This window comes from Zalophus californianus, chromosome 17 (assembly GCF_009762305.2).
Source record: "Zalophus californianus isolate mZalCal1 chromosome 17, mZalCal1.pri.v2, whole genome shotgun sequence".
NCBI classification, from domain to species: domain Eukaryota; kingdom Metazoa; phylum Chordata; class Mammalia; order Carnivora; family Otariidae; genus Zalophus; species Zalophus californianus.
Genome location: NC_045611.1, coordinates 11,732,486 through 11,759,456, shown reverse-complemented (window position 1 = coordinate 11,759,456; position 26,971 = coordinate 11,732,486). Strand labels below are relative to the sequence as shown.

General features: G+C 44.2%; 1 protein-coding gene across 2 annotated transcripts; it reads right to left on the bottom strand.

Annotated features, from left to right (window-relative positions):
- Positions 1–1,685: 1,685 nt before the first annotated feature.
- TMEM231 (transmembrane protein 231) lies at positions 1,686–26,911 on the bottom strand. Of its 2 annotated transcripts, XM_027617153.1 has the most exons (8): positions 26,846–26,911; positions 21,149–21,324; positions 20,881–21,050; positions 8,681–8,809; positions 8,211–8,354; positions 6,260–6,341; positions 4,283–4,388; positions 3,693–3,873 (listed from the first exon to the last, which is right to left on the bottom strand). In XM_027617153.1, the coding sequence occupies exons 2-8, from the start codon at positions 21,285–21,287 to the stop codon at positions 3,693–3,695; spliced, it is 951 nt and encodes a 316-aa protein (XP_027472954.1). In that variant the 5' UTR covers positions 21,288–21,324; positions 26,846–26,911. The 2 variants fall into 2 exon arrangements, with proteins under 2 accessions (XP_027472955.1, XP_027472954.1); XM_027617154.2 differs by lacking the exon at positions 26,846–26,911 and having other exon boundaries at positions 1,686–3,873; positions 21,149–21,287.
- Positions 26,912–26,971: the final 60 nt, after the last annotated feature.

The following is a 26,971-nucleotide window of genomic DNA, read 5'->3' as shown; positions in this document are numbered from 1 at the left end:
AAGCAGACTCCCTGCCGAGTAAAGCAGTCCGCCCCCCCCACCCCCCCGCCCCCGATATAACAACAGAGTACAGGCATCCGAAAAAAAGAGAATTCTGATCTCTTGTAATCCGTGGTGGGATCTAAAAGAAGTCTCTGCTGCTGGGAGTATAAATTAGTGCATTCTTTCCAGGATGCGGTTTGGCAAGATGAATTTAAATCCTTAAGAAAAGCCATAAGCTTTTTGAATTAGCAATTCCTTTCTAGGATTTATCTTTTTTTTTTTTTTTTAAGTAGTCTCCACACCCAGCATTGAATCCAACACGGGTCTTGAACTTACCACCCGGAGACCAAGACCCTGAGATCAAGACCTGAGCTGAGATCAAGAGTCAGATGCTTGACTGAGCCACCCAGGTGCCCCTCTAGGATGTATCTTAAGGAAATAACTGGCAATAAGGATTTATTTTTTTAAATATTTTATTTATTTATTCGACAGAGGGATACAGCGAGAGAGGGAACACAAGCAGGGAGAGTGGGAGAGGGAGAAGCAGGTTTCACGCGGAGCAGGGAGCCCGATGCAGGGCTCCATCCCAGGACCCCGGGATCATGACCTGAGCCGAAGGCAGACGCTTAACGACTGAGCCACCCAGGCGCCCCAGCAATAAGGATTTATACACAAAGTTCATAGAAGTGTTGTTTATGATAGTGAAAAAATTAGAAACAGTACAAAAGATTAAGAAAGACATGTACCAGTATGCCAATAGGACATTTAAGGACAACTTGTTTTCTTTAGGTTACAGTACTTATATATTTTTGCCAATAGGCATTTAGAATTTATCTGGTCAGAAAGAATAAGACATCTTAAAGAGCATGAACATGATGGGACACCTGGGTGGTTCAGTCAGTTGAGTGTCTGCCTTCAGCTCAGGTCATGATCCTGGGGTCCTCGGGTAGAGCCCTGGGTGGGCTCCCTGCTCAGTGGGGCGTCTACTTCTCCCTCTCCCTCTGACCCCACCCCGTGCTCTCTCTCTCAAATGAATAAATAAAAAATCTTAAAAAAACCTAAAAAGTATGAATATAAGGAGAAAGAAAGAAGACAGAATTGCTTTTTAGTTGATGGGACCTAAGGGTCTTAGGGGCCCTGATTCACACAGAAACTGAATAATCATTTCACAGAATTAGAGATCTCCCCCATCCCAAATATTGCATAATAGTTTCAAACCCTGACTTAGCTATGAGTTTACAGCTCAGTTGATAAAATCCTGTGCATTTCTCACCCTTTTCCCTCTTGCCACTACACTGTCATTCAGGTTCAGAAGCTACCAACATCTGATCTGTAAATAATTTGATCTTTGCCAGACACAGTTGTAATTTTCCAGCCTGTGGTTTCCACATGCCATGTGGATTCCACCGAAAACAGACCATGTACTTGGGGCTCGACTGGCACTTTGCCAAGAGCTAACAAAAGTTCCAAGGCAGAGTCCTGGCAAGGTAAGGCAGCTGCTGAGTAACCCGGAGAATTATGTGCCACCTCTGCCTTCCCCACCCCTTTTCCAAACTCTTCTCCTTGATAAAGCCACACACAGTCTTCTGTTTTGAATATTTTAATTAGAAAGGTACAAAACAGGGCGCCTGGGTGGCTCAGTTGGTTAAGCGACTGCCTTCAGCTCAGGTCATGATCCTGGAGTCCCAGGATCGAGTCCCACATCGGGCTCCCTGCTGAGCAGGGAGTCTGCTTCTCCCTCTGACCCTCTTCCCTCTCGTGCTCTCTATCTCCCATTCTCTCTCTCCCAAATAAATAAATAAAATCTTAAAAAAAAAGAAAGGTACAAAACATCACGGTTCTTTATACAAATTTTGCATTAAAATAAGTTAACAAAATGCAAAGCAGTGTTGGGCGCCTGGGTGGCTCAGTTGGTTAAGCGACTGCCTTCGGCTCAGGTCATGATCCTGGAGTCCCAGGATCGAGTCCCACATAGGGCTCCCTGCTTGGCAGGGAGTCTGCTTCTCCCTCTGACCCGCCCCCCCTCTCATGCTCTCTATCTCATTCTCTCTCTCAAATAAATGAATAAAATCTTTAAAAAAAAATGCAAAGCAGTGTTTAGTCACTTCTTTAGCTATCTTTCCATAGCTCATTACCTTCTCGTGATTCAAACCAGAGACCATTTTTTTTTTTCATTTATATCTCAAGAAAAAATGTTTAGGTATATAAACAGCCCTAGATATTAAAAGAAAAGGCAGAGGGGCCAGTGGTAAGCTATTTTTGTGCTTGACTACTTCAAAAGAGCTGTTATTTTGGTCAGCCTGAAAGAAAAGGTGCTTTGGAAATGAGAACTGCATCTCCAAGGTAAACTAGGCAGATAGTGAGGGCTGTGTTTGTGGGTGGGCATGACGCATGGATCAGAGCAGGCATGTCTCCAGTGCCAATGATATCTTGGGATCATAAAGTAGATCCATTTGTCCTTTGAGGACAGCTCATCTCAGGCCAAGAATGGAGAGCCAGTCTTCCATGTGCACCGGAGGCCCACTTCAGCCATCCCCTCCTGCAGATGCTCACTTAAGCAAGAGGATGAACCTTCTGGACTGCGTGTCATTCTGCGAATGGCCAGGCCACATTAGGTGGCCAGGGCGAGCAGCCCCTTTATCCCCTCACTGTACCCTGTGTGTCCTCCCCAAAGCCGCTCAGTCTGATCGGCACCCTGTTTCTTCGTCAAGGGAAATGCAAGTAGCTGGGTTTCCCGCTGGCCCTCCAAATAAACTCTGTCGTTGTTGGCAGTGGCAGCCAATACCAACAAGAGCTTCTCTGTCACCCACGTCCTTTTCGAGAAGGGGGAGGGCTGTCAAGGCCGAGGAGTGGCAAGTGTCCCGGCTGTTGGAGGAGGGCCAGAGAGAAAGAGACTGTGGTTACAATCCTTACTTCCCCCTCTGTTGCTGAGGGGATTGGGAATGAACCAGCACTCTGGCTGAAGCCTGCTGTTCCAGGGGGCACAGACAGGGCGAAAGGCAGGGCAACAAGCCAGCCATAGCAGGGCAGGGAATAAGGGCTGCTCAGCTGAGCTGATGACAGATGACTGTCTGTTAGACCAGGGGCAGGTGGATGGTGCCCATGTCCTGGAGTGGCCCACCCGCACATGTGTGTGTGCATGTGCTCTTGAGCGCTCCCCTTCTCTCACTCCCATTCTCCTCTTCAAGGCCTCTCAGTGCTGGAAACCAAAGTTCTGGATGGGAAATGTAGATGCTCAGGAGTGGAAAGTGCTACTGATTTGTGTATCTCTCACAAGAGAGCCCTGAAAAGAGTAAAAAGTGGTTTACAATAGTGGGAAGAAATGCAGAGCATGTTTATCAGTTCAAGAGAGGAAAAGTCTTTGCTTGACCAGAGATGGGACTCTTTCCAAGAGGTCTGAACTGATTGTAGTTTTCTCCTGAAATCCAAGCCTAAGGCAAAAAAAAAAAAAAAAAAAAAAAAAGCAAATTATAGCCTTTGGGAACCCTTGGATGTTTCCACAAACTAGTCCCTGATGAGTCTGTAGGTGCTTAGAAGATACGGATTTGTGTAGAGAAAAATGAGACAGGATTGTCCTTTGTCTCTGATAGGAAAAGCACACACACCGGCATGAGTCCACTGGCTCTCTGCAAAAACTTCTTAAGATGGTAGTTCTCAGAAGACAACAATGAGGTAGCCAGGATCCTGCTTAGTTCTCAGAAATGGTCTTCTTACGATAAGTGCTCCTTATACACTTCTCCCTGGGGCATGACTGTGACAGGGATTGTGGTCACCACCTGATTTTGAAACACAAATCTTTTGATTCTTTCAAATACCCAGAGGAAGATAAGCAGGATACTGACATACTGGATCCAGGCAAACTTCATCATTTCCCAGAATCCTGGAAGATATGTATAGACAGTTAAGGAGTCACAGATTGTATTTTCTAAGTGCAAGTTAAAGGTTTACTTTAGACGGGAAATGGCAAAAATGTTTCAAATACTCTTAAGATAAAAGGGATGATAAAAGATTTTAAGGCATAAATATGGATGATGTTGACCTGGAAGAATTGCCCAGAAAGAAATGAGGAAATGAGGGTTTTTTTGTTTTGTTTTGTTTTTTGCCCAGAAAAGAAATTTGCCCAGAAAGAAATGAGGGTTTTTTTGTTTTGTTTCCTCCCGTACGACAGCAGATGAGGTCACTTGAGTGGGGCCACAACACTGTAGCCATTCCCAATCGAAGGCCTCCTGCATCTGTGACGGAGGAACCCTCCCTCCTTCTTCAAAACTGAGCTACAGTGGCTCTTTAACAGAAAGGATATGAAATGACTTCCACCGGGTATCGGATGACAGCGTGAATCACAAATGGAGCTTCTGCCGCCCTTCCCACCAGCCAGATGGGGTGGGGGTCCATCAGGACGGTGGTTACTGTAAAACAAGCAGGAGTGAACCCATGAATGCTCTCTCAATAAAGTAATGAGGGCTATAAAAGTACTCTTTATCCTCTCAGGCAAATTCTGCATGTCAGAACTTATTCCAAAGAGATGATTCAAAAGGAAAGAGAACTGAACGTGTAAAGTTGCTCACAAATTATTCGTTAAAATACTTGTCAAAATATTTATGTTTAAGAGGTGCCTGGGTGGCTGAGTCGGTTGAGCATTTGACTCTTGATCTCAGGGTTGTGAATTCAGGCCCTGCGTGTTGGGCTCCACACTGGGCATAGAGCCTACTTAAAAAAAAATTTGTGTTAAAAACTTGGAAACGTTAGGGCGCCTGGGTGGCTCACTTGGTTAAGCAACTGCCTTCGGCTCAGGTCATGATCCTGGAGTCCCAGGATCGAGTCCCGCATCGGGCTCCCTGCTCAGCAGGGAGTCTGTTTCTCCCTCTGACCTTCCCCCCTTCATGTACTCTCTCTCTCTCTCATTCTCTCTCAAATAAATAAAATCTTAAAAAACAAACAAACAAACAAACAAAACAAACCTTGGAATAATCTATATGTTCTACAGTTGTTAAATGGCTAAGTGAAGGAATACTATGCTACCACTAAAAATAATACCAATTAAAACTTTGTAGCAGTGTGGGAAATATTTGTATTACAAAGTACAGGGGCGCCTGGATGGCTCAGTCGGTTAGGCATCTGCCTTCGGCTCAGGTCATGATCTCAGGGTCCTGGGATTGAGCCCTGTGTCAGGCTCTCTGCTGCTTCTCCCTCTCCCTCTGCTGCCCCCCATGCTTGTGCTCATGCTCTCTCTCTCTCAAATAAAGAAATAAAATCTTAAAAAAAAAGTGCAAAAAAACTGGATCCTAAAATGTTTCTAAACCATGATAAGAGCCATATTAAAAAAATATCTGCTATGGACAAAGACTGGAAGGAATAAAGAAAGAAAAATTGTAGATGAGTGCTTTTGTCTTAAAAGACCTTTAGCCTTGGAATAACGCCAGCAGTGTGTTATAAAAAATCAGGAAGAAATACTGGAATTAAAGTCCCCATATTTGATAAATATGTGTGTATAGTATCCATGATGTCTGGTTGCCAAGTAATGCTTCAGATGCCTTTAGAGAAAACCTCAGACCACCAACCAGCCAAATGTGCTAAGTCCAGTACATTGGGCTGGCTTGATAGCTATTCTTTGGTAAGGGATAGACACGCTCTGCCTTCCAGCCAGAACCTTCGGCCCGCTGTTCTACCTCAACTGCTTGTATGGGGTAAGTCACTCACATTCCTTACTTCTATCTGAAAACTAAGGACAGCAATTTGTCTTTGGCTTCTTTTATAAGTGTGGTAGTGGGGACCAACTCAATTAGGTATTTATATAAAAAAAGGAAATCAAGCCAATGGTGGGATAAATATGGCACTTAATAAATAAATATGGTGCATAAATGAGCACTCACCTGCTGGACTATAAGACTAGTGTTTAGGTGTGGGGGGGTAGGGTGTGGGTCTTTAGATCAGCAGTAAAAGGACAAATCGGGGCACCCTGTTCCCCTCCCATCACTGAGTATTCCACTGGTACTGACATTTTCATCATGACAAGGGCTCCAATTCTTTTTTTTTTTTTTAGATTTTATTTATTTATTTGTCAGAGAGAATGACAGAGAGCACAAGCAGGGGGAAAAGCAGGCTCCCCACTGAGCAGGGAGCTCGATGTGGGACTCAATCCAAGGACCCTGGGATCAGGACCTGAGCCGAAGGCAGACGCTTAACGACTGAGCCACCCAGGTGTCCGAAGGGCTCCAATTCTGTTTTTGTCCAATATCCTAACCTGGAAGGTCCTTGAGAAGCGGCTGAAAGAACTCACCATTCCTTTCCTGGTAAGCAGCAACAACATGGGTGAGGTCGTAGTCATAGGCAAAAGGGCTGGTCCCATTGATTACAGACACCTGGGAAATGGCAGAAGGATGGGGAATAAGCCCCCAGCCACTTCTCCACTCGTCTTTCCACCCTTTCACCCACCCAGGCTGATCTCAGGGACCACCCTCTTGTGCTTGGTGACATATTCCAGCATCAGTAATCCGTTTTTCAAGGATGGATGGCTGGTGACCACTCCTGCCCACCCACCCCCCGTCCGCCTTGCAATTTAAATCATCTACATTCAGTCTTCCCTTTGAAAAAATAAAAAGATTTATTTACTTTAGAGTGACAGAGAGCAAAAGTGATCAAGCACAAGTGAGAGGGGCAGAGGGAGAGGGACAGAGCAGACTCTGAGCTGAGTGCAGAGTCCAACATGGTGCTCGATCTCATGACCCTGAGAAATCTAGATATGAAAATAGGACAAAGTGCAAATAATAAGCATATGATCCTTTGAAGAAGGAAACGATCTCCTGCCTTGTAATATTACACTCCTGTTGATATAATCAATATATAAATCTTGAAATAAAAAGTTTTTATCTAATAGTCCCCCTCCTTTTTATTTAAACTTATATTGAGGGGCGCCTGGGTGGCTAAGCTGGTTAAGTGTCTGCCTTCAGCTCAGGTCATGATCCCAGGGTCCTGGGATCGAGCCCCGCATCCGGCTCCCTGCTCAGCGGGAAGCCTGCTTCTCCCTCTCCCACTCCTCCTGCTTGTGTTCCTGCTCTTGCTATCTCTCTGTCAAATAAATAAAATCTTAAAACAAAACAAAACAAAACCTTATATTGACTATAGGTAGAGGGACCATAAATCCATTTATCTGGAGCAGTCCCGGTTTATGCCTGTCATAACTGATAAGATCACTCTTTCATTTTCAAAAGTAGCCCGGCCCAACTTAACATGGCTCCCTTGTGATAAAGGATTAGTAACGAGTGACCATAAGCATGAGTTCCAGCCCTGGACAGATGATTTAAGGTTGTGTTACTTTCAAGTGGCAGGACTTTGGGAAAATTAATTAATCTCTGTCTGCCTCAGTTTCCTGATGTGTAAAACGAGAGTTCATGCTTTCAACAAATCTGTCTGAGTGCTTACAATGTGCCAGGCCCTGTTTAGGGGTGACAGTGGAGATGTGAGTGCTGTTAGCATTGGGGGAGACAGTAAGAGAACACGCCAAAAGCTTATCTTTACTATTTCCAGTGGAATAAGGAAAATCAGTCTGGGTGAGGGACGATGGGCAGGGGGGAGAATGCTCTTTAAGAAAGCAGTGTCAGGGAAGGACTGTGCTCAGGGACATTTGGACAGCGGCCCGAATGGAGTGGGAGAGCAAGCTATGCGGATACGTGGCAGAGTGAAAGGCCAAGGGCAAAAACGGGGGCAGGAGCTGCTTTGTGGGTTTGAGGCACAGCAAAAGGGCGGGTTTGGCTAGAAAGGAGCACGGGGGGCCATGACAGGACGGGCGGCTGGAGAGCTGGGAAATGACAGGGGTAGGCATCTCGTGAGGCGGCCGTGACCGCTGAACGAGATGACATAGTCTGACCTCTTCACCCAGGGCTGGCATATGTTATATGCTTAGCGAACGGTGGTTAGTAGGACTTCCCCAATGATTTACACGAACTGGAAAAGACCACTTGGAATAAGCCACATGTGTGCACACATGCGCGCCCGCAAACAAGAAATAATTTAGTTCTTAAAGACAGGTTTTTGTTCTCTTTTTAGACGCAAATACAGGTGTATCTGTCTCTATATTTTGAAAGAATTCCTGGTGAGAATTCCTCAGAAATCCTCGTCTGTGCCACCCACGGAGAAATGCTATTTCCAACTTTCAGGTCTCCCTCTTTAAAGAACCTGATAAACAGTCACAGAGAGAAAGAAAAGAGACGGACGCTGAGGAGCCTTCTTACGTTGTATCGGACGTCGAGGCCACCGCAGCTTAGGGGCTGCTTCTGCTGCAGCCTCAGGTCCCCGTTCACATACAACTGGGACCCTGGAACAGCAAAGGAGGACTGGAGAAACGCCATGCTCTGCATCACGAATGTGGACATCCTCTAAAATCATTAGGAGAGACAATTTCAGGTAGATCTCAAGGCTCTGGGTCCTTGGCATCCTCGTCTGTGGTGGCAGCCTCCTAGTCCCTCAAACAGCTGGTGAGGCCATGAAGGAAGCTCTCTGCCCCGAACCCCCTGAGCTCCAATAGCTCACATACATTACTACGGCCCCAATGAGAAACATGCGATTTGCCTCAATTAAATCCCAAACCACCCCTCCGAGGAGAGCCTTCTGCAGCGTGGGTTTTCCTGGAAACCGGACAGAGGGCTCAATTCTATGAAAGGATAAAAGGCGGGGATGGGCTTCCCCCAAGGAACTGACTCACGTGCAACTGGTAGGAGAAAGTCAGGACGAGCTGCACACCAAGAACGTGCTCCGTGGACTGCAGGGGAAGCTCCAGTTTAAAATGTAACAAGTCCATTTTCCCATCCTGGTTCCTGTCTTCTTCTCGAGTCTAGGAAACCCAAAGACAGCCCTGGTCCTTAATAAGTCTGGGAAGAATCCGTATTCCTGCCGTAACACAGCGACCCACTGTTCCGCTATCCACGGGGTTTAGCTCCGTCACCGGAAGGAAAAACGCAGGATAAATAGGTGCAAGGGGATCAATGGTGGGGGAAGGGACCCGATGTCTGGCCCTGGACCTGCACACTCGTGCTCTCCAAACATTCAAGGGCCACACCGAACAGGAACCCGAAGTGGCAAGAACAACAACTCGATGGCAGTTGTTTTTTTTTTTTTTTTTTAGTTGTCTCCTTTGATCCTTTTTGTTTTGTTGCTGGTGTTTTCTTTCTTTTTTTTTTTTTTTTCTTTAGAAACACATCTGAGTTTGTATGGAATGTTTAAGTAGCACGCTAGTATTGACTTCTACTTCTCCAGGAGGCAAATATTTTTTTAAACATTTTATTTATTTATTTGACAGAGAGAGAGAGAGACAGCGAGAGAGGGAACACAAGCAGGGGGAGTGGGAGAGGGAGAAGCAGGCTTCCTGCTGAGCAGGGAGCCTGATGTGGGGCTCGATCCCAGGACCCCGGGATCATGACCCGAGCCGAAGGCAGACACCTAACAACTGAGCCACCCAGGCGCCCCAGTATTTTACCACTTCCTGTGGAATATAGAGACATCTTATAGATCACTTTACCCTGCTCCCTTTTTTCCATTATGTTTATCTTATGTACATATGTTGAAAACCCCATTAGACAATGTTACTAGTTTTGCTTTTAACTATAAAAAATGCGTTTAAAGACACTCAAGAGTAGAGTCATCTATTATATTTCCCAGATATTTATATATGTAATGTAAGTTATAGATATTTTCCATTTCTTCCTTTATTTTAATATTCCAGATTTCCTTCTGGTATCACTTAATTCTGCCTGGAAAACTTTTTTTTTTTTTAAGATTTTATTTATTTGAGAGAGAGAGAGCACGAGAGGGGGGAAGGTCAGAGGGAGAAGCAGACTCCCTGCTGGGCAGGGAGCCCGATGCGGGGCTCATCCCAGGACCCCGGGATCATGACCTGAGCCGAAGGCAGACCCCCAACAACTGAGCCACCCAGGCGCCCCTCAATTTTTTTTAAATAGAAAAGAAACAGATCCTAATCATCATACATTCATTCCCCAAACAGACTCAGGAGAAAAACACCAAACTCTATTTATATTTTCCTCTACCACAGTGTCTTTGCTTCAGACTACCGATATTGGAACTCATTCTCATCGCTGACATCAGGGCTTGAAAGCCTCGTGCATCTTTTAGTACCAATCAATACAGTGAAAAAGGAAGCTAAATAACATGAGCAAGTCATTAAAACTACACAGTTTATAAATTATGGACACGAAAGTAGGGAAAACAGAGATCTAAGGAGGGATAAAGACAAATGACAGCTCATAAAAAACACCAGAATCCAGTCTCACTGCCCAGTCTGCCAGTCTGACCTCATACAGGAAAGATGGCACTGAAATATGATCTCTGGGGACATGATTCCTTGGGACAGCTCTGGATCTTGTTGCTACAACTGATCCTTTTTCCCTGTAGGTTCTCAGAAGGATTCTGCTATGGCATGTCAACATTCCCACTGGCATGCTCTGTGAACAGATTCATTTTGCTTTCCACTGTTATTATTATGCAAGGAAGAGATTCTTTGTTCTTTTTCAGGCTCCTAAGGTTGATTGAGATGGAGCTATCTCAGTTTTCAGGACCTTTCAATCATATCTTTCCTTCAGACAATAATGTCCTTATCTTAGGCCTCGTTAGAGAGAAACCTACCCTTTCTCTTCTGTTGGATTCTGTTTTCTCTGTCCTGTTCCATCAGCTTCACAGGTGTAGGGGAGGGATATCTGTTACCAGGGCTGACGATCAAGTTACTGAGGCAATCATGTATTAGCAATTATGAGTAGGACGGAAAAGAGGCTGCCTTGTCTTCCTGTGAATTTTCTTCAGTTGGGAAGACTTGCAAGACAAAGTCGGGTTCACTCTCTGTAGTGGACCCACGCCTTGTGGATCTTTAGGGTTGGACAGAAAGACAAAGATCAAATGTCTGAACTTGCAAGGCAGGATGGGGCTGGGGGGAATTGCCAGAAGAATCCAGACCCCAGTACAGTGTGGGAAGGAGAGAAATGCATTTTTTCATTTGATCTTTACAATAAACCCTGAGGTAAGCAAAACAAGTATTAGCCCCACCGTACAGATGAGAAAATCAAGGTTCAAGGAGATTTCGGGATTTACTGGGTGTGGCCTAGTAATGGTAAAGATTTGAAACCGTGTCTTTTGACTTCAAATCTGGTCCTCTTTCCAGGACTAAAATGTCCAGACTTTTAAAAAAGGAGAAAATGGTGGGTAGGATAAATCTTTTTGCAAAAAGCCAGCATCAAAACTCTGAAAGCAAGTCAGTATCGTGTTTGTGCGCCCATTTTTACTCCATGTTCACAGAGGATAGAGATCTGGCATAGCACCATAATTAGTGCCTGCTTGTTAAATTCACTCATTACTCTGTCAAGTATTTTTTTAGGGGCCTGCTATGTGCTGTCAGGTGCTGGAAATGTAACGGCAAACAAAACAGACTCCTTACCCTAATGGAGCTTACATTCCCAGCTAGGGAGGCAGAAAATAAATGTGATAAGTGTCACAAAGAGAAATGAAGTAGACTTCAATTTAAGAATGACAGGGTAGGATTTCACGGCCATTCTTTAAGGAAAACATTCAGGAAGATCTGACTGTGGGAAGCCGGAATGAAGTGAGGTGAAGAGGCACAGAAGTATCTAGGGGAAGGGTGACCCCTGCTGACAAAGTGTACCTGCTCTGCACTCTACGCGAAGTGGGTCAGGGCTTATGGGAGCGATGAGGCCAGGGCACCCGAATGATCGAGGAGGGAGGTGGAAGCCGAGGCCAAGGGAGTCACGGGGTGAGGGGATGATGCTAATGCTGCATCTGCCACAAATGCCCATCGTCAGGGCCGGCTCTCATCCCCACTGGGCTGACAGGGTGGGCTACGTTCCTATGCCAGCACTCGGACCACTGATGAAATCCATTCTTTCATTCCATTTAGTTCAAATCAAGCTTAACATGTGTGCAAGTTACAAAGGCAGGCACTCAGGGAGCTAATACTTCTCTTACACAACTTCAAGGTTAGTATCTAAAACCCAAATGGTGTGTTTGGCTAAAGGAATTCATAAATTACATCAGCACCTTATTTTTATAAGGCATATGAGCCATCGGAGCTGGAGAAGGAAGGGAAGAGGCTGGTGTTACTTCGAGGAGCTGGGCCAGACCTCAGGAGCCTGGAGAAAGAACCCATTAGAGGGAACCGTAAGGTCGAAGGAGACTTCCTCCTTCCTGTCTGCATCCCCTCCCAACCCCCCAACAATGGTTCTTCACTCTGGTTGCCATCTTTCTCCCACTGCCAGAAGAAGGCTCATCATGCCTCCTACAGGTAGAACTTCACAGAGAGCCAGTGAGCAAAGAAGAATGTGGTTTTCAGCAACTTAGCATGAGCATCACAAAGCAGCATATAGGAGGGTGGGTTTGGAGCAGGCATAAGACTCACTAACCTGCACACCATCTGACTGTAAGCTGCTGTAAATTTGGGGTGCCTGGGTGGCTCAGTTGGTTGAGCGTCTGCCTTCGGCTCAGGTCATGATCCCAGGATCGAGGCCCGCATTGGGCTCCTTGCTCAGTGGGGAGCCTGCTTCTCCCTCTCCCACTCCCCCTGCTGTGCTCTCTCTCTCTCTCTCTCTCTCTGACAAATAAATAAATAAAATAAAATCTTAAAAAAAAAAAAAACACTTGCTGAAAATTTAATCACTGCCATTGTTTCCAGAGTGCTCCGATTTGCAACATTTTCCCCATCAGGGGTCCTATAGTATTTGATGGTTTGTTGGAATTTGTTAGGCCCCTGTTTGTTTTCATACCTTCAATTCTTTCAAGTCATATTCTTTTATTAAAGGTTAATTTCTTCATTTATTTTCTTTAAGATTTACTTTTAAGTAATCTCTATACCCAATGTAAAGCTTGACCGCATGATCCTGAGATCAACGGTCACATGCTAGGGGCGCCCAAGTGGCTCAGTCAGTTAAGCGTCTGCCTTCGGCTCAGGTCATACTCCCAGGGTCCTGGGATTGAGCCCCGCATCTCTCCCTCTCTCTCTGGCTCCTGGCTGTCGCTCTCACTCTCTGTCTCAAAATAAATAAATAGAAATATTTAATTAAAAAAAAAAAAGAGTCCCATGCTATATACTGACTGAGGCAGCCAGGTGCCCCAAGGTTAACTTCTACCAGTGCCTATTTTACCATATACTTATCATCATTGGGTGTTTCATGTTTTTCTTTTAATATTAAAATACTCCTTGGCACCAGTCTTTGGATCTCCAACAAAGTAGGGACCAATACTTCATGGCTCCTAGATTCATCAAATCCTTGCTACCTGTGTTTCAATGAATCTAAGACACCATCAATTATAAAATGCAATGTTACTTTACATACCAGCAAAAAAGCAGAACTACTTCTAATTAAATTATGACACAATACTTTCTAATTACTGAGAGCATTTCTTTTATACTTATAAAAGCTTTCAGACTCTAAGCATATTTATATCAGATATCATACTTATGCACATAAAAATATAAGCAAAATAAATGGATCTAGGGATTCCTAAAACTTCTTTACATTCTGATTCTTTTGCATCACTTTGTGACTCAATGATATCCATACTTTTTTTTTTAAGATTTTATTTATTTATTTGACAGAGAGAGACACAGCAAGAAAGGGAACACAAGCAGGGGGAGTGGGAGAAGGAGAAGCAGGCTCCCCACCGAGCAGGGAGCCCGATGCGGGACTTGATCCCAGGACCCTGGGATCATGATCTGAGCAGAAGGCAGACGCCCCACCGACTGAGCCACCCAGGCGTCCCATATCCATACTTTTCTATGTAATTTTGTCCTTCGTGCCATCAAGCATATTGGAAATACAACATTAAAAAAAAAAATCCATAAAAGGAACTAAATCCATTGGTCTGGGCTCTTAAGCAGGCTTTAGGGACGTTTGGGTGGCTCAGTCAGTTAAGCATCCAGCTCTTGATTTTGGCTCAGGTCATGATCTCAGGGTTGTGAGATCGAGCTCCACGTTGGGCTCTGTGGTCTGTGTGGAGTTGCCTTGAGATTTTCTCTCTCCCTCTGCTCCTCCTCCCTCCTACTCGCAATAAATACATACATACATAAAATCTTTAAAAAAATTATGTAGAGCTGGCCTGTGTTTAAGTGCCTCTTAAACCTTCCCTGACCTGCTCAACATTTGGTTCTCAGGGTTAAAATAATGTTTTATTATTGTTTCTGGGGTTTTCTTTTCAAGATGCTGATGTCCCTTCTGCAAGTTTTGATGCTGAAACATCTGATGTTTGCACATGTGTAGGCAATAAGGATTATGCCCAGCCTGTCTCCTGGCAGCGGCTATTTTCTTTTAAAGATTTTATTTACTTATGAGAGGGAGAGAGAGAGAGCACGAGCAGGGGGGAGAGGCAGAGTGAGAGGGAGAAGCAGACTCGCTGCTGAGCAGGGAGCCTGATGCGGGGCTCGATCCCAGGACACTGAGATCATGACCTGAGCTGAAGGCAGACACTTAACCGACTGAGCCCTCCAGGCGCCCCCCAGCAGCTACTGTGAGATACCACAGAGAGGACACATTCTGATCTCAGAGATGTGAAAACTGTTATCTCAGACACTGCGATGCTCTTCACTCATCTTCCTGCACCTCCTATAGCCTTCAGCCCCCATAGTCTCTGTGTCTACACATGCCTTAAAGGGTTAAGGGAGAGGTCACCCTGTGCTTCTTTCTTCTGTCCTTAACAAGAAACCCGGACTTACAAAGCATTAAAGGCACAGGGACTTTAGAGACGCTGCCCAAGGTGAGCTGACCAAAGCAGAAGCAAGGCCATTTCTGGCTTCTGAGGCATTTTCCCAAATTAGCAACCACAAAGACACCCCGCAGCATTTGGTCAAACCTTGACCTAAAACCACTGCTTCCCTGGTCTCCTGCACAGTTTCTCAAACAGGATGTAGTTAGTTTAGCTTTACCTCGGGAGCTGGGAAAAAAAAAAGTATTTTGTTGTAATAAGGGTTAAGAGTATATGATATAGAATGACAAACCCTTGTGTTGTAGTCTTGACTGTTCGGTTAAGAACTAAGCAAATGAGGTCACTTCTCTGAGTCTTGGTTTCTTTACCTGTAAAACGGGGGTATAACCCCTATATCACATGGTTACCATGAGGATTAAAGAGGTAATGTATGTAAAAAAAAATTAAGAGTTAACACTTAGTGATTATCACAGGCCAACTACTATGTAAAGGACTTCAGACGTATTATCTAATGATGAAATGTTAAGCATATTCCTGAAACATAGTAAATCAACAGTAATTTTTATTACTATGGCTCGTATGGATCACCTACCTGCTTTAAAACAAAATTGAGACATAATTCACATACCATAAAATTACCTCAAATATAGAGTTTAGATTTTAGGATATTCATGAAGTTGTGCAACTGTCACCCTTACCTAATTCCAATTTTAAAATATTTTCATCATGCAGAAAAGAAACCCTATGCCCATTAGTAGTCACTACCTATCTCCCCCCACCCTCAGTTCCCCAAGCCCCTGGAACCCTTAGTTTCTGTCTCTACAGATTTGACTCTTCTGAACATTTCATAGAAATGCAATCAGACACAGTGCTGTCTTGAGGCTGGATCCTTTCACTTAACATGTTTTGAAGGTTCATCCATGCTGTGGCATATATCCTGACTCCATTCCTTTTGGTGGCTGAATAACATTCCTTTATATGGTTACTTTTGTTTATCCATTCATAAACAAATTATCCATTCATTTGTTGATGGACATTTGGGCTGTTTCCACTTTTTTCTATTAGGAATAAAGCTGCTGTGAACGTTTGTGCATGAGTTTTTGTGTAGACATAGCTCTTCAATTCTCTTGGGTACACATATACCTAGGAGTACTGGAAAATATGGTGATTCTGTTTTACTTTTTGAGGAACTGCAAACTACTTTCCAAAGCTGCCGTGTCATTTTATATACTTACCTGCTTTTAAATTTTTATTGTTTTCTGTTTGTTTGTTTGTTTGCTTTTGCCCTACTTGGGCCCTTTCTAAATTTTCCTTTAAAAATTATTGTCATTGGGCGCCTGGGTGGCTCAGATGGTTAAGCATCTGCCTTCGGCTCAGGTCATGATCCCGGGGTCCTGGGATCGAGTCCCGCATCGGGCTCCCTGCTCCTTGGGAGCCTGCTTCTCCCTCTGCTTCTCTCTCTCTCTCTCTCTCTCTCCCTCTCTCTCTCTCCTCCTCTGTCTCTCATGAATAAATAAATAAAATCTTTAAAAAAAAAAATAAAAATTATTGTCATTGTCATTATGGGGCACCTGGGTGGTGCACAGTTGAGCATCCGACTCTTGGTTTCAGCTCAGGGCATGATCTCAGGATCGCGAGATCGAGCCCCACGTGGGGCTCCATGCTCATTGGGGAGTCTGCTTGAGATTTTCCTCTCTCCCTCTCCCTCTGCCCTTCCCCCTGCTCACACGTTCTCTCTCTCTAAAATAAATAAATACATCTTTAAAAATTGCCATTATAATCTAAAAATCTTGAATGTGTATTACATTTTCATGATACCAAATTTAAAAAGTACAAAAGGATATACAGTAAAAAAAGCTTCTCTCCCACCCTAACCTCAGCCACTTAGTTCCTTCCTTAGAGCAACCAGTGTTGTCTTTTGAATCCTTCCAGAGACAGTAGAAGCATTTGTGTACATATATGTATACACACCCATACACATATTCTTTGTCATTGTTTCTATTATTTTTATGTGAATGGAAGCATATTATATACAATTTTTATTTTTTCTACTTATTAATTTCTTTTGGAGGTAATTCCACATCAATATATAGAGATCTGCTTCCTTAAAAAAAAAATAGCTATGCAACATTCCACTGGGTAGATGTACCACAATTTCTCTGATGAGTCTTCTATTACTACACTGGCTGTTTACCCTATTACAGTGCTGCAATACGCAACTTTTTATGTATGTCACACACACACACACACACACACACACACACACACACACACACACACGCGCGTGGGGGAGGGGCAGAAGGAGAAGCCGACTCCCCACTGAGCAGGGAGCCTGACGCAGGGCTCAATCCCGGGACCCTGAGATCATGACCTGGGCCAAAATCAGATGTTTAACTGACTGAGCCACCCAGGTGCCCCTATTCCGTATTTTAAATTGAATCTTGATCTATCTGGACATTAATCCTAGTGTACCATCTGAGCACTGGCTCCATCTTAACTTTTTCCAGATGGCTTCCCAGTTGTCCCTACAGCATTTTATTGCAGAAGTCATCTTTCACTTAAAATGCCACCTTCGTCATATTTGAGTCCTTTTTTATACTTTTTATACAAGTCCCCCAAGCCACACTGCTTTATTTATTATGGCTTTAGGGTATAATTTAATATCTGGGAGAACTGTTCTCCTCTTTCCCTTTTCTTTCTCCTAGAATTTTTCCTTCTTTTTCCATATGGCTGTCTGTCCCCTCCCCCAAATTGTCATGTTTTCACTGAGAATGCATTAAAATTATAGATCAATGAAGGGAGAAGAGATATCTTTATGATGTTGAATTTTCCCACCCAAGAATATGACAGAAATTGACATTTTTTATCTCCTTTGTGTCATTCATTAGTCTATTTAAAGTTCTACTCATATAGATCTTGCACATTTCTTTTTCTTTGTACCTATCTATCTACTTAAAGTAGATTTCATGCCCAGCCTGGAGCCCAACGCTGGGCTTGAACTCATGACCCTGAGATGAAGACCTGAGCTGAGATCAAGAGTTGGATGCTTAACTGACTGAGCCACCCAGGAGCCCCCACTTTTTAAAAAAAATTTTTTTTAAGTATACATTTCTTGTTAAGTTTATTCCTAACGAGTTTATTTTTTGAGGTTGCTCTTGAGATCTGTACTTCCACTATATCTTCTAGCTCATTTATTTACATCTCATGATTTCAAACTATTCTCAAACCAAGGGTTCAGCTAGGAAGGAAGCAAATCATTCACCTGAAAAAAACGTAGATGACATAGTTCATCGATTAATTATAAACGCTGGCCTGGAATGGACGGGGGAAAAAAGACAAGGAAAAGGGAGCTTTGGTTTTGTGTTTTATAGTGTAAAATTACCCAGTATTTAAAAGCATTAATAATTCCGGGGCACCATAAAAACAGAGGCTGTCTTGTTTCCATGGAACAAAAATTGATACACACACTAGTATGTTAGTTAGATTAGAGCCTAACTAACTAGCAGTCCAACTGGAGAGCCAATCCATTGTGTTGGATGAACAAATGAAAATAAAAAATGAATGAAACCTAATGCTACCTCCTTGCTTTCATGATTACTTTAACTTTTCATGATTATCTCTTAGACTTAAGTAACCAGAGAGTATGATAGAGAGGAATACACAATTCTAACAAAAACCAAAAACTTCTCCAGAAACTTGTTAACCTAAAGTAAAACTAGAAAGGGGCTCCTGGGTGGCTCAGTCGGTTGAGCATCAGACTCTTGATTCCTGCTCAGGTCATGATCTCAGGGCCGTGAGAGCGCTGCCTCCTCCCAGCATGGAACCTGCTTAAGATTCTCTCCCTCCCTTTGCTCCACACACCGACAACCCCCCACTCGTACTCTCTCTCTCTAAAAAAAAAATAAATAAAGTATAACAAGCTAATATTTTTTTGTTTGGAATAAAAAAAAACATTTAGAAAGGAAACACATGAATGCAGAGCCCCAGAAATACAGTGGGTAGTGAAAAGTAAGCATACCTTGACACGGCCTCTCATCCACAGTCACCCTTCCCCACACACATTATCATCTCAAATAAGAATAAAAACAAGTTGGGGCGCCTGGGTGGCTCAGTCAGTTAAGCATCTGCCTTCATCTCAGGTCATGATCCCAGGGTCCTGGGATCAAGCCCTGAATCAGGCTCCCCACTCAGCAGGAAGCCTGCTTCTCCCTCTCCCTCTGCCTGCCACTCCCCCCTGCTTGTGCTGTCAAATAAATAAATAAAATCTTTTAAAAAAAAGAATATAATTGGGCAACATATCATGATTAGTGAGGAGTTACTGATGGAAATATTTCACATACTCCAGTCCTCCCTTTTTTAAAATCAATTTAAAAGACCTGACCGTTTAAGAATCAAAAGTGTTCAACAATGTTTGTTGCAAAACCCAGCAGATTTCCAGCCCCATGGCAAATATTTTCATCTCATTTGCCTGGTTATTTAGAAATCTATCTCCATGTCTTTATTTTTTTTTTTTTTTAAAGATTTTATTTATTTGAGAGAGAGTAAGAGCTAGAGAGAGAAAGAGCACACACAGAGGGTGAGGGACAGGGATAAGCCAACTCCACGCTGAGCTGGGAGCCCGACGCAAGGCTGGATCCCGGGGCTCGATCCCAGGACCCGGGGATCATGACCTGAGCTGAAGGCAGACGCTTAACTGACTGAGCCACCCAGGCGCCCCCTCCATGTCTTTAAATAACCTGTGCAGTGGCAATTCTAGATTTCTCAGTTTCAGGCATTCTCTACTGGCTTCCCATGAGAAGAGATGAAGGTTTAGTTTTCTTCCCTCCAGCCCCCTCAACTGAGTTAAACTCTCATTTTGGTTAGTCAATCAATATTCGGTGTTCACATATTTATGACTACGCAAATCCTATTGCTTTCTCCCTTTTCTTTACTTTTTAATTCTCTGGATTTAATAATTATTTGCTTGCTTAGTTTTCTATTCACTGGTACCATTTCAACAAACACCTTGCATTGCAATTCCTCATAATTTGCTGTTTAAATGTGTAAGATTTATTCAAAATCTTGTTCGCTGCAGTATTATTTCTAATAGTGAAAAAGTAAAAGCCCATCAAATATTCACCAACAGGGAACTGGTTAAATCCATTAGTTTTTCCATATCATGAAAATTTTATGCAGATCTTAAAAGAATAAGGTTGATTAGCAAATGTACATGTCCCAAACCCAGCCTTTAATTTTATGTCATTATGTATACCTTTAACTCTTTAATATTTCACAATGAGCATGCATTTTTATAATCGGAAAAAAATTAAAGCAATCAGAAAAGAGTAATATGAATTATATTTTGTTTGTAGTTATTCATATGACCAATCAGAGGTAAAAAAATTTTTTTTTCATTTTATTTAGTTGCTTGAAGAAAGTCTGAATTTTTTTTTTTCAGGTACACAAGTTGGCTTTTGGCCAATCATCTCTGAGATGTATAAAGAGATTCGACTTTGGAAGAAAAAAAATAGAATTTTCATACTTCTAAAGGAAAATGTTTTCAGAAAATGAGAAGAAAGGGAATGATTGTAAAGGAAGCACTCACTCATCCTGAACCAAATACTAAATTAAAGACAGCAAAATGCTTCCTTTTCATCCTGGACAACTGCAAGATGGAGCAGCATCTAATCCTACAAGCCAGGGAGGTGGGACTGGGACCCCAGCACATTCTGGGTAGGTCGCTTAACCAATCAGCGCCTCGGCTTCCACGTGTCAGGTCTGCACAAAAATGCATGCCTTTACCGGTGGTCCCTGCTGCGATGCGCAACTGCAGCGACACGCTGGGTTAATTACTAAGAAGAGCGCTCGGCCGGCCTTCGTGACTCAAAAGTTTCGTGACCACCCAACCATCAGGCCAGGCCCACGGAAATGACGGGGAGCCAGAGACAGGTCCTCCCCAAGCTTCTGTTGGGCATGCTGACAACAGTGGCTAACATTCTTGGGGCCGTGGACTGCTTGGAGAAGTCGAACGAAACAAGGAGTCACTTCCTGGGACATTAAACATGCAGGCCAATGCGCCTGTGTACACAACCAACCCTTAAGACACAACCTGGGCTTACCCCGGCCGGGACCGCTCGCCCTCTCCCCTCCACCACCAGACACCGCCGCTCAGTCCCGGTGGGCCTCTAGGCCCCGACGGAAACCACGCACCGAAACCAGCGGGACGCGCAGGTGATCCCCCTGCAGCCGGTTGAAGGCGGGGAACGTGCTCCAGGCCAGGAACCCGCCGCGCTCCGGTCCCAGTAAGGCCACGAGCAGCACCTGGTGCTGGAAGCGCACGGTCGGCTGCTCCTCGTAACTGCTCCGCTTCAGCCAAAACCCTGAGGTAGAGAGGGCGGTGGGGAGGAAGTCAGGAAGGCGAGCACGGGCACGGCGGGCCTTGGGGAGCTGTGCGCGCAGCGGCCGCGAGCAGGCTCACCGTGGCTCCGGAAGGCCACCAGCAGCGGCGGGATGTACGTGAGCGCGGCGGCCAGCAGCAGGAACAGAGCGGCCTTGGAGCAGAGCCCCGCGCGGTAGCCGCGCTCCACCGGGTGAGAGAAGAGCTCGTAAAGCGCCATGAACGCCGCGCGGATTCCTGCCGCTTTCTCGGGACCCCTACGCGGTTCGAGAAGAAGGACCAAATTTGGCTTCTCCTGGTTGCCATAGCCTTGGTCTCCATGGCAACCGACGGTGCAGGGAAAGGAACCAATAGCAAGGACGCGGGGCCTTGGCAGGGGTGGGGCCAAGCGGGGGCCGAGCCCGCTGGTGGGCGTTCGTCCTCGCTTCACGCCTTACGTGAGTTTTCCAAAGGCTGAATGGAAATAGGATGTTTCCGTACCCAGAATCGTAGACTTTTCCTCTGTTAACGTTAATGTAAAATAAGGGGCGCCTGGGTGGCTCAGTCGTTAAGCGTCTGTCTTCGGCTCAGGTCATGATCCCAGGGTCCTGGGATCGAGCCCCCCATCGGCTCCCTGCTCCGCGGGAAGCCTGCTTCTCCCTCTCCCACTTCCCCTGCTTGTGTTCCCTCTCTCGCTGTGTCTCTCTGTCAAATAAAACCTTAAAAAAAAATTACGTAAAATACGATTTTCATTAAAAATGACTTAAAGTCCTTACCTGCTTATGTCATCTGTTAATCCGCAAGGTGGTTCATACTTAAATCCAACCAGTCACAGCCCAACCTCCATTGCAGGAAAATCCAAAACATAGGTGTGGCTGTGCCCCTGCACCTGGCCCTGGCTAAGACCAAACCCCGGTCCCTTTGCCTCCAAATTTCCTGTTGCTTTCACTATATGCCATAGCAGGACAGACACAGAAACAGGGCACAAAGACCCCAGCTCTTCGAGGAATAAAGGATAATTACTACATGGCTCTCTCTGCTATATGTCATCACCTTATCCCGGGTACAAACTTGGCTGCTGGTTTTAGAAGCTGTGCCGCCCCCCTCAAATGACTGTGGCTTATCACTTAATCGAATGCTTCCATCACCACCATCGCCACCACCTCCAACCAGTATTTTGTTGCTGGTTTTTTTTTTTTTTTTAAAGATTTTATTTATTTATTTGACAGAGACACAGTGAGAGAGAGAACACAAGCAGGGAGAGTGGGAGAGGAAGCAGGCTTCCCTCGCAGCAGGGAGCCCGACGCGAGGCTCGATCTCAGGACCCTGGGATCATGACCTGAGCCGAAGGCAGACTTTTAACGACTAAGCCACCCAGGCGCCCCTCCAACCAGCATTTTGAACATGGCAGAAGGGATTTTTTTTTTTTTTTAACCATGGTCAACAGCCAGGTTCTTTATCAGAAGGCCGGGAAGGATCACACTGCAGTCCCAAACGATAGTGTGAGGTTTGTGATCAGAGCGGAATAGATGCCTCTATTTTGAAGGCACCTAGAAACGGCTTTTAGGTGAAGAATACAGCCGAGATACTAACAACACAGACGCCTGAGGGGTCAAGACCTGACCATTTGGGAAAATTATCCAGGGTCCTTACCACAGTTCAAGATAACAATTAATAGGGGCGCCTGGGTGCCTCAGTGGTTAAGTCTACCTTTGGCTGGGGTCATGATCCCAGGGTCCTGCGACAGAGCCCCGCATGGAGCTCCGCATTGGGCTCCCTGCTCCGCGGGAAGCCTGCTTCTCCCTCTCCCACTCCCCCCGCTTGTGTTCCCTCTCTTGCTGTGTCTCTGTCAAATAAATAATAAAATCTTAAAAAAAAAGATAACAATATCAGCCATAAGATTTTGTCATATCAGGTCCAGTACTACTCATTCTTGCTTTAAAGCTTTTCTGGGTGGCAACACGGCTCTTAAACACAGCAATTGTTAGGCTTAAATCTATATTATCATTCTGACATACTGTATGGTTTAAGTGAATGACTTTCATTTATTGAACAACTATTAAAACCATATGATTTCACTCATATGAAACTTAAGAAAACAAATGAACAAAGGGAAAAAAGAGATAAACCAGAAAAAGACTATATATTACTACATAGAACATATATAGAACAAACAGATGGTTACCAGAGGGCAGGTGGGTGGGGTGATGGGTGAAATAGGTGAAGGGGATTAAGAGTGCACTTTTCTTGATCAGCACTGAGTAATATATGGAAGTGCTGAATCACTATATTGTATACCTGAAACTAATATAACACTATGTTAACTACACTGAAATAAAAATAAACAAATAACCATTAAAATAAGATTCTGGAATAGATGGTTCTAGTGTCACCTCCTGAGAGTAGCTCTATACTGAGGAAGGAGGTGTTTGCCTTCAAAGTTCCTTCTTTCAGCAGAAGGAAACACCTACTTGAGCTAGTATCAGCTTAGTCACTGCTGAGACACAGGGTGGTGACTGCTAAGAATTTAGGTGTGTGAAGTGCTTCTCCTGAGATGCCATGAGCTTTGCAAAAGTATTTAGTAATAATGGATACTAATATTTACTCTTCGCTTCCACGGTTTGAAGAAACTAGTCTTTGTGGTTTTGATTCTCTGAGAGGGAATATTAGTTTTTTTTTTTTAAAGATTTTATTTATTTATTTGAGAGAGAGACAGCATGAGAGGGGGTTGGGTCAGAGGGAGAAGCAGACTCCCCGCCGAGCAGGGAGCCCGATGCGGGACTCGATCCCGGGAGTCCGAGATCATGACCTGAGCCGAAGGCAGTCGCTTAACCGACTGAGCCACCCAGGCGCCCGGGAATATTAGTTTTTAAAAATGCTAAAGGTCTGTGTGTATTGTGTCATTTCATATATTTCATAACTGAGAACTGACTTCTCAGTTTCCATTTCCTTAATTTTCTCATGTTTCATACCATTTACTTTTTAAAAAGATTTATTTTTAGAGAGAAAAAGAGAGCCTGTGAGCATGGGGAGAGGCGGAGAGAGAGAGAGACAGGCAGACTACCTGCTGGGTGCAGAGCCTGACCCCACGACGCTGAGATCATGACGAGCTGAAACCCAGTGAGACACTTAACCAACTGAGCCACCAGGCACCCCTTGATACAATTTACTTTTAAGGACAAAGAGAGTTGTTCTCTTAAAACTACACATTTTGATCATGTTCTACTCCTCTCTAGAAGCTCCTGTTAAGGGATATCTTGAATCCGTTTAGAATGCCTGAATGTATGCATCAAAGCTTCCCAGCATTTATCTGTATTACTTCCCAGTTCCCGCTTCCAACCCCAGCCTTTGTTTCTATCTATTAAGGAAAGTTTATCCTTTGGAAAATGTACCCTTCTCTCTGAAGCGTAAGATTCTCTGTGAAGTCTTTCCTGATAAACCGCATTTGGTTTGGTGTCAGCCCCCACTGCTGTAACCATCCCTCAGCATTCCCGTTCACAGACCTCTCCAGCATTTGAAATTTATTCTGCATGTTTTATAAGTCTGTTAATATGGAATTGTATACTTTCATTATCCTAGTTTTTCTTCTGACTCACCTGTTCAACTAGCCACCCCCTTAAGGAAGGCATTAGGTATCTTTAGAACCTTTAATAAGCTAAATATAATGACCCCACAGGTAAAGAAGATGATGCATATCATCAGGACAGATCAGAGAAGCCAATTAGAATGGTGAACTGGAAAAAGACATCAAGAAAGTAGGTAAAGATAGAAGACAGAAAGACACTGCACCATATTGAGACCATCAGGTTACATGCTTGTAAGTGGGTGACTGACGGGATCTTTTCCCTGAGAAGTATACTAAGGTCTTCCAGGTGCAAGGTGGTGTACACATGCCTTGGAGTAGGATACAATGACCAGTTCTGTAAAAGGAAGCAGGGGTCTTCAGTCCAATTTCAAACTCTTCCACTGATTCACTGACTGTCCAATGGTGAACATCCACCTTGATTCCTCAGTGTTTAACTCTATTTGCAAAAAGGTATTTTCAATTTTTTCATTCACTCTCTAGCTGATCTCATCCAGTTCAACAGCTTTAAATACTTCTCTCTTGAATTTGAGGCTCCTAGATCTATTCATTTACTCTGTATCTTTATTTGGATGTGTCTCTTGGGCATCTCAGACTCAATATAGCCAAAACCAAAACTTGATTCTCACCCCTCAAGCTGGCTCCACCCTATTTCAGTAAATGGCAATTCCATCCTTCCAAAAACCCTGACTTTGACTTGTCCCTCACACTTCATACCCAATCTATCAAGTTTTGTTGGCTCTACCTTCAAAATATATCTAGAATACAACTGCTTCCCACAACCCCCATAGACACTATCTTGGTCTAGGCCAACATCATCTCTCACCCAGATTATCACAACAGTTTCTTAACTGTTCCCCTGGCTTCCATTCTCAACCCCTTATAGTCTGCCTACAAAGAAGCTAGCCTGCTCACTTCAAAAGGAAAGCCATACCATGTCACACCTCTGCTTAAAATCCTCCACCAACTTCTCATGTCATTCTAAATAAGATCCAAAGTTCTTCACATGGAATTCAAAGCTCAATAGTTTTGTTATACATCTCTTTGATCTCATCTTCTAACACACTCCCTCTTGTTTATTCAACTCCAGCCACAAGGGGTTCCTTCCTGTCTCGATGTTCCTTTCTGTCCCTATGTCAACCACTTTACCTAATTAGCATTCTATCCCACCATCACTCGTCACCTAGCCTGCTTTGTTTTCTAAAGAGCACCTACCATTACCTGACATATTTATTTTTCATCTTGTCCCACTAGAATGCAAACCCCATGACAGAAACGGTTTTTAGGTGAAGTTCACTGTTCTGTTCACTGCTTTTCCCCAATACCTAGAACAGTGCTCCTGTATGCAGCAGTAATAATTTCTAGGTATGAAATTCAAGGGATTTTTCACTTCATTAAAAACAAGCAAGCAAACAAAAACCTATTTTGGTTGCTCAGACAATCTTAAAATAACCAAAATACTTCTAGAATGAAGCTAGATTCCACAGCATCCATCAGGAATTACAACTGTAGGAAATGATGAATGACAATGTTCAAACATGCAAGCCTTTCAGATGCATCAGAATCACAAGCACATGGCAAGGATCATGTGCCCAATTAAATGAATATTCTTGATACGTATTCACCAGCTCATAAACAGATGTTGACCCAGAGCAGACTGTCCTGATGACTCTGCTAGGAAGAAAGGCGTGACATCACTGGAGAACCTCAAGGCATATGCTCAGGCAGGTGACACACGCGCACACACAGCCTAGGCTGTGATTGCTGAACTCCATGCTGACTGCCAAAGAAACCGGTCTTATTACCAACTCTCAGGTGAATTCTCCCAGCCTGACAATCACCTCCAACTCCTCTGCAGTTAAGGTTAAGGGGTCTCTTTGTGATCAGTGCGATGTTACGCTCCTCAAATGCATATTTGTGATACCTTTTCCTATATGTTTAGTCAAACAGTCATTCATGAAAAATGGAAGGGAAACAGAATTTGTTTAAATTCAATTTCTAGGTCCAAGGCAACCTATATGGCTGTCTCCAATACTGAACCCCCGCTTGTCATCAGTACCTCTCCCCACACAGTCCCCTCAAACTAGTCACACCCTCTGTGTTGCGCCCCCAACCTGTTACCAGCCCCAAACAATACTCCCCAAACTGTCAATGCCCTAAACAGATTCCCCCCCGCCATCACCATCCACCAGAGACCCCTCTTCTGTCATTCATACCTCCAAAATTCCCCTCGTCACCGAGACCCCACTCCTGTTACCAGCTCCCGACAGCATCCCCTTCCCAGTCACCAAAACCCCTCAAAGACAGCCCTGTAGCGAACGTCATCACCCCCACTTCCCCTC

Coding starts and splice junctions, on each gene's coding strand:
- TMEM231 (XM_027617153.1), bottom strand. CDS start 21,287: ATGGCGCTTTACGAGCTCTTCTCTCACCCGGTGGAGCGCGGCTACCGC. Junction 21,051..21,148: donor GGTGGCCTTCCGGAGCCACG/GTGAGCCTGCTC, acceptor TCTCTACCTCAG/GGTTTTGGCTGAAGCGGAGC. Junction 8,810..20,880: donor TGCGCGTCCCGCTGGTTTCG/GTGCGTGGTTTC, acceptor TGGGTTTCCTAG/ACTCGAGAAGAAGACAGGAA.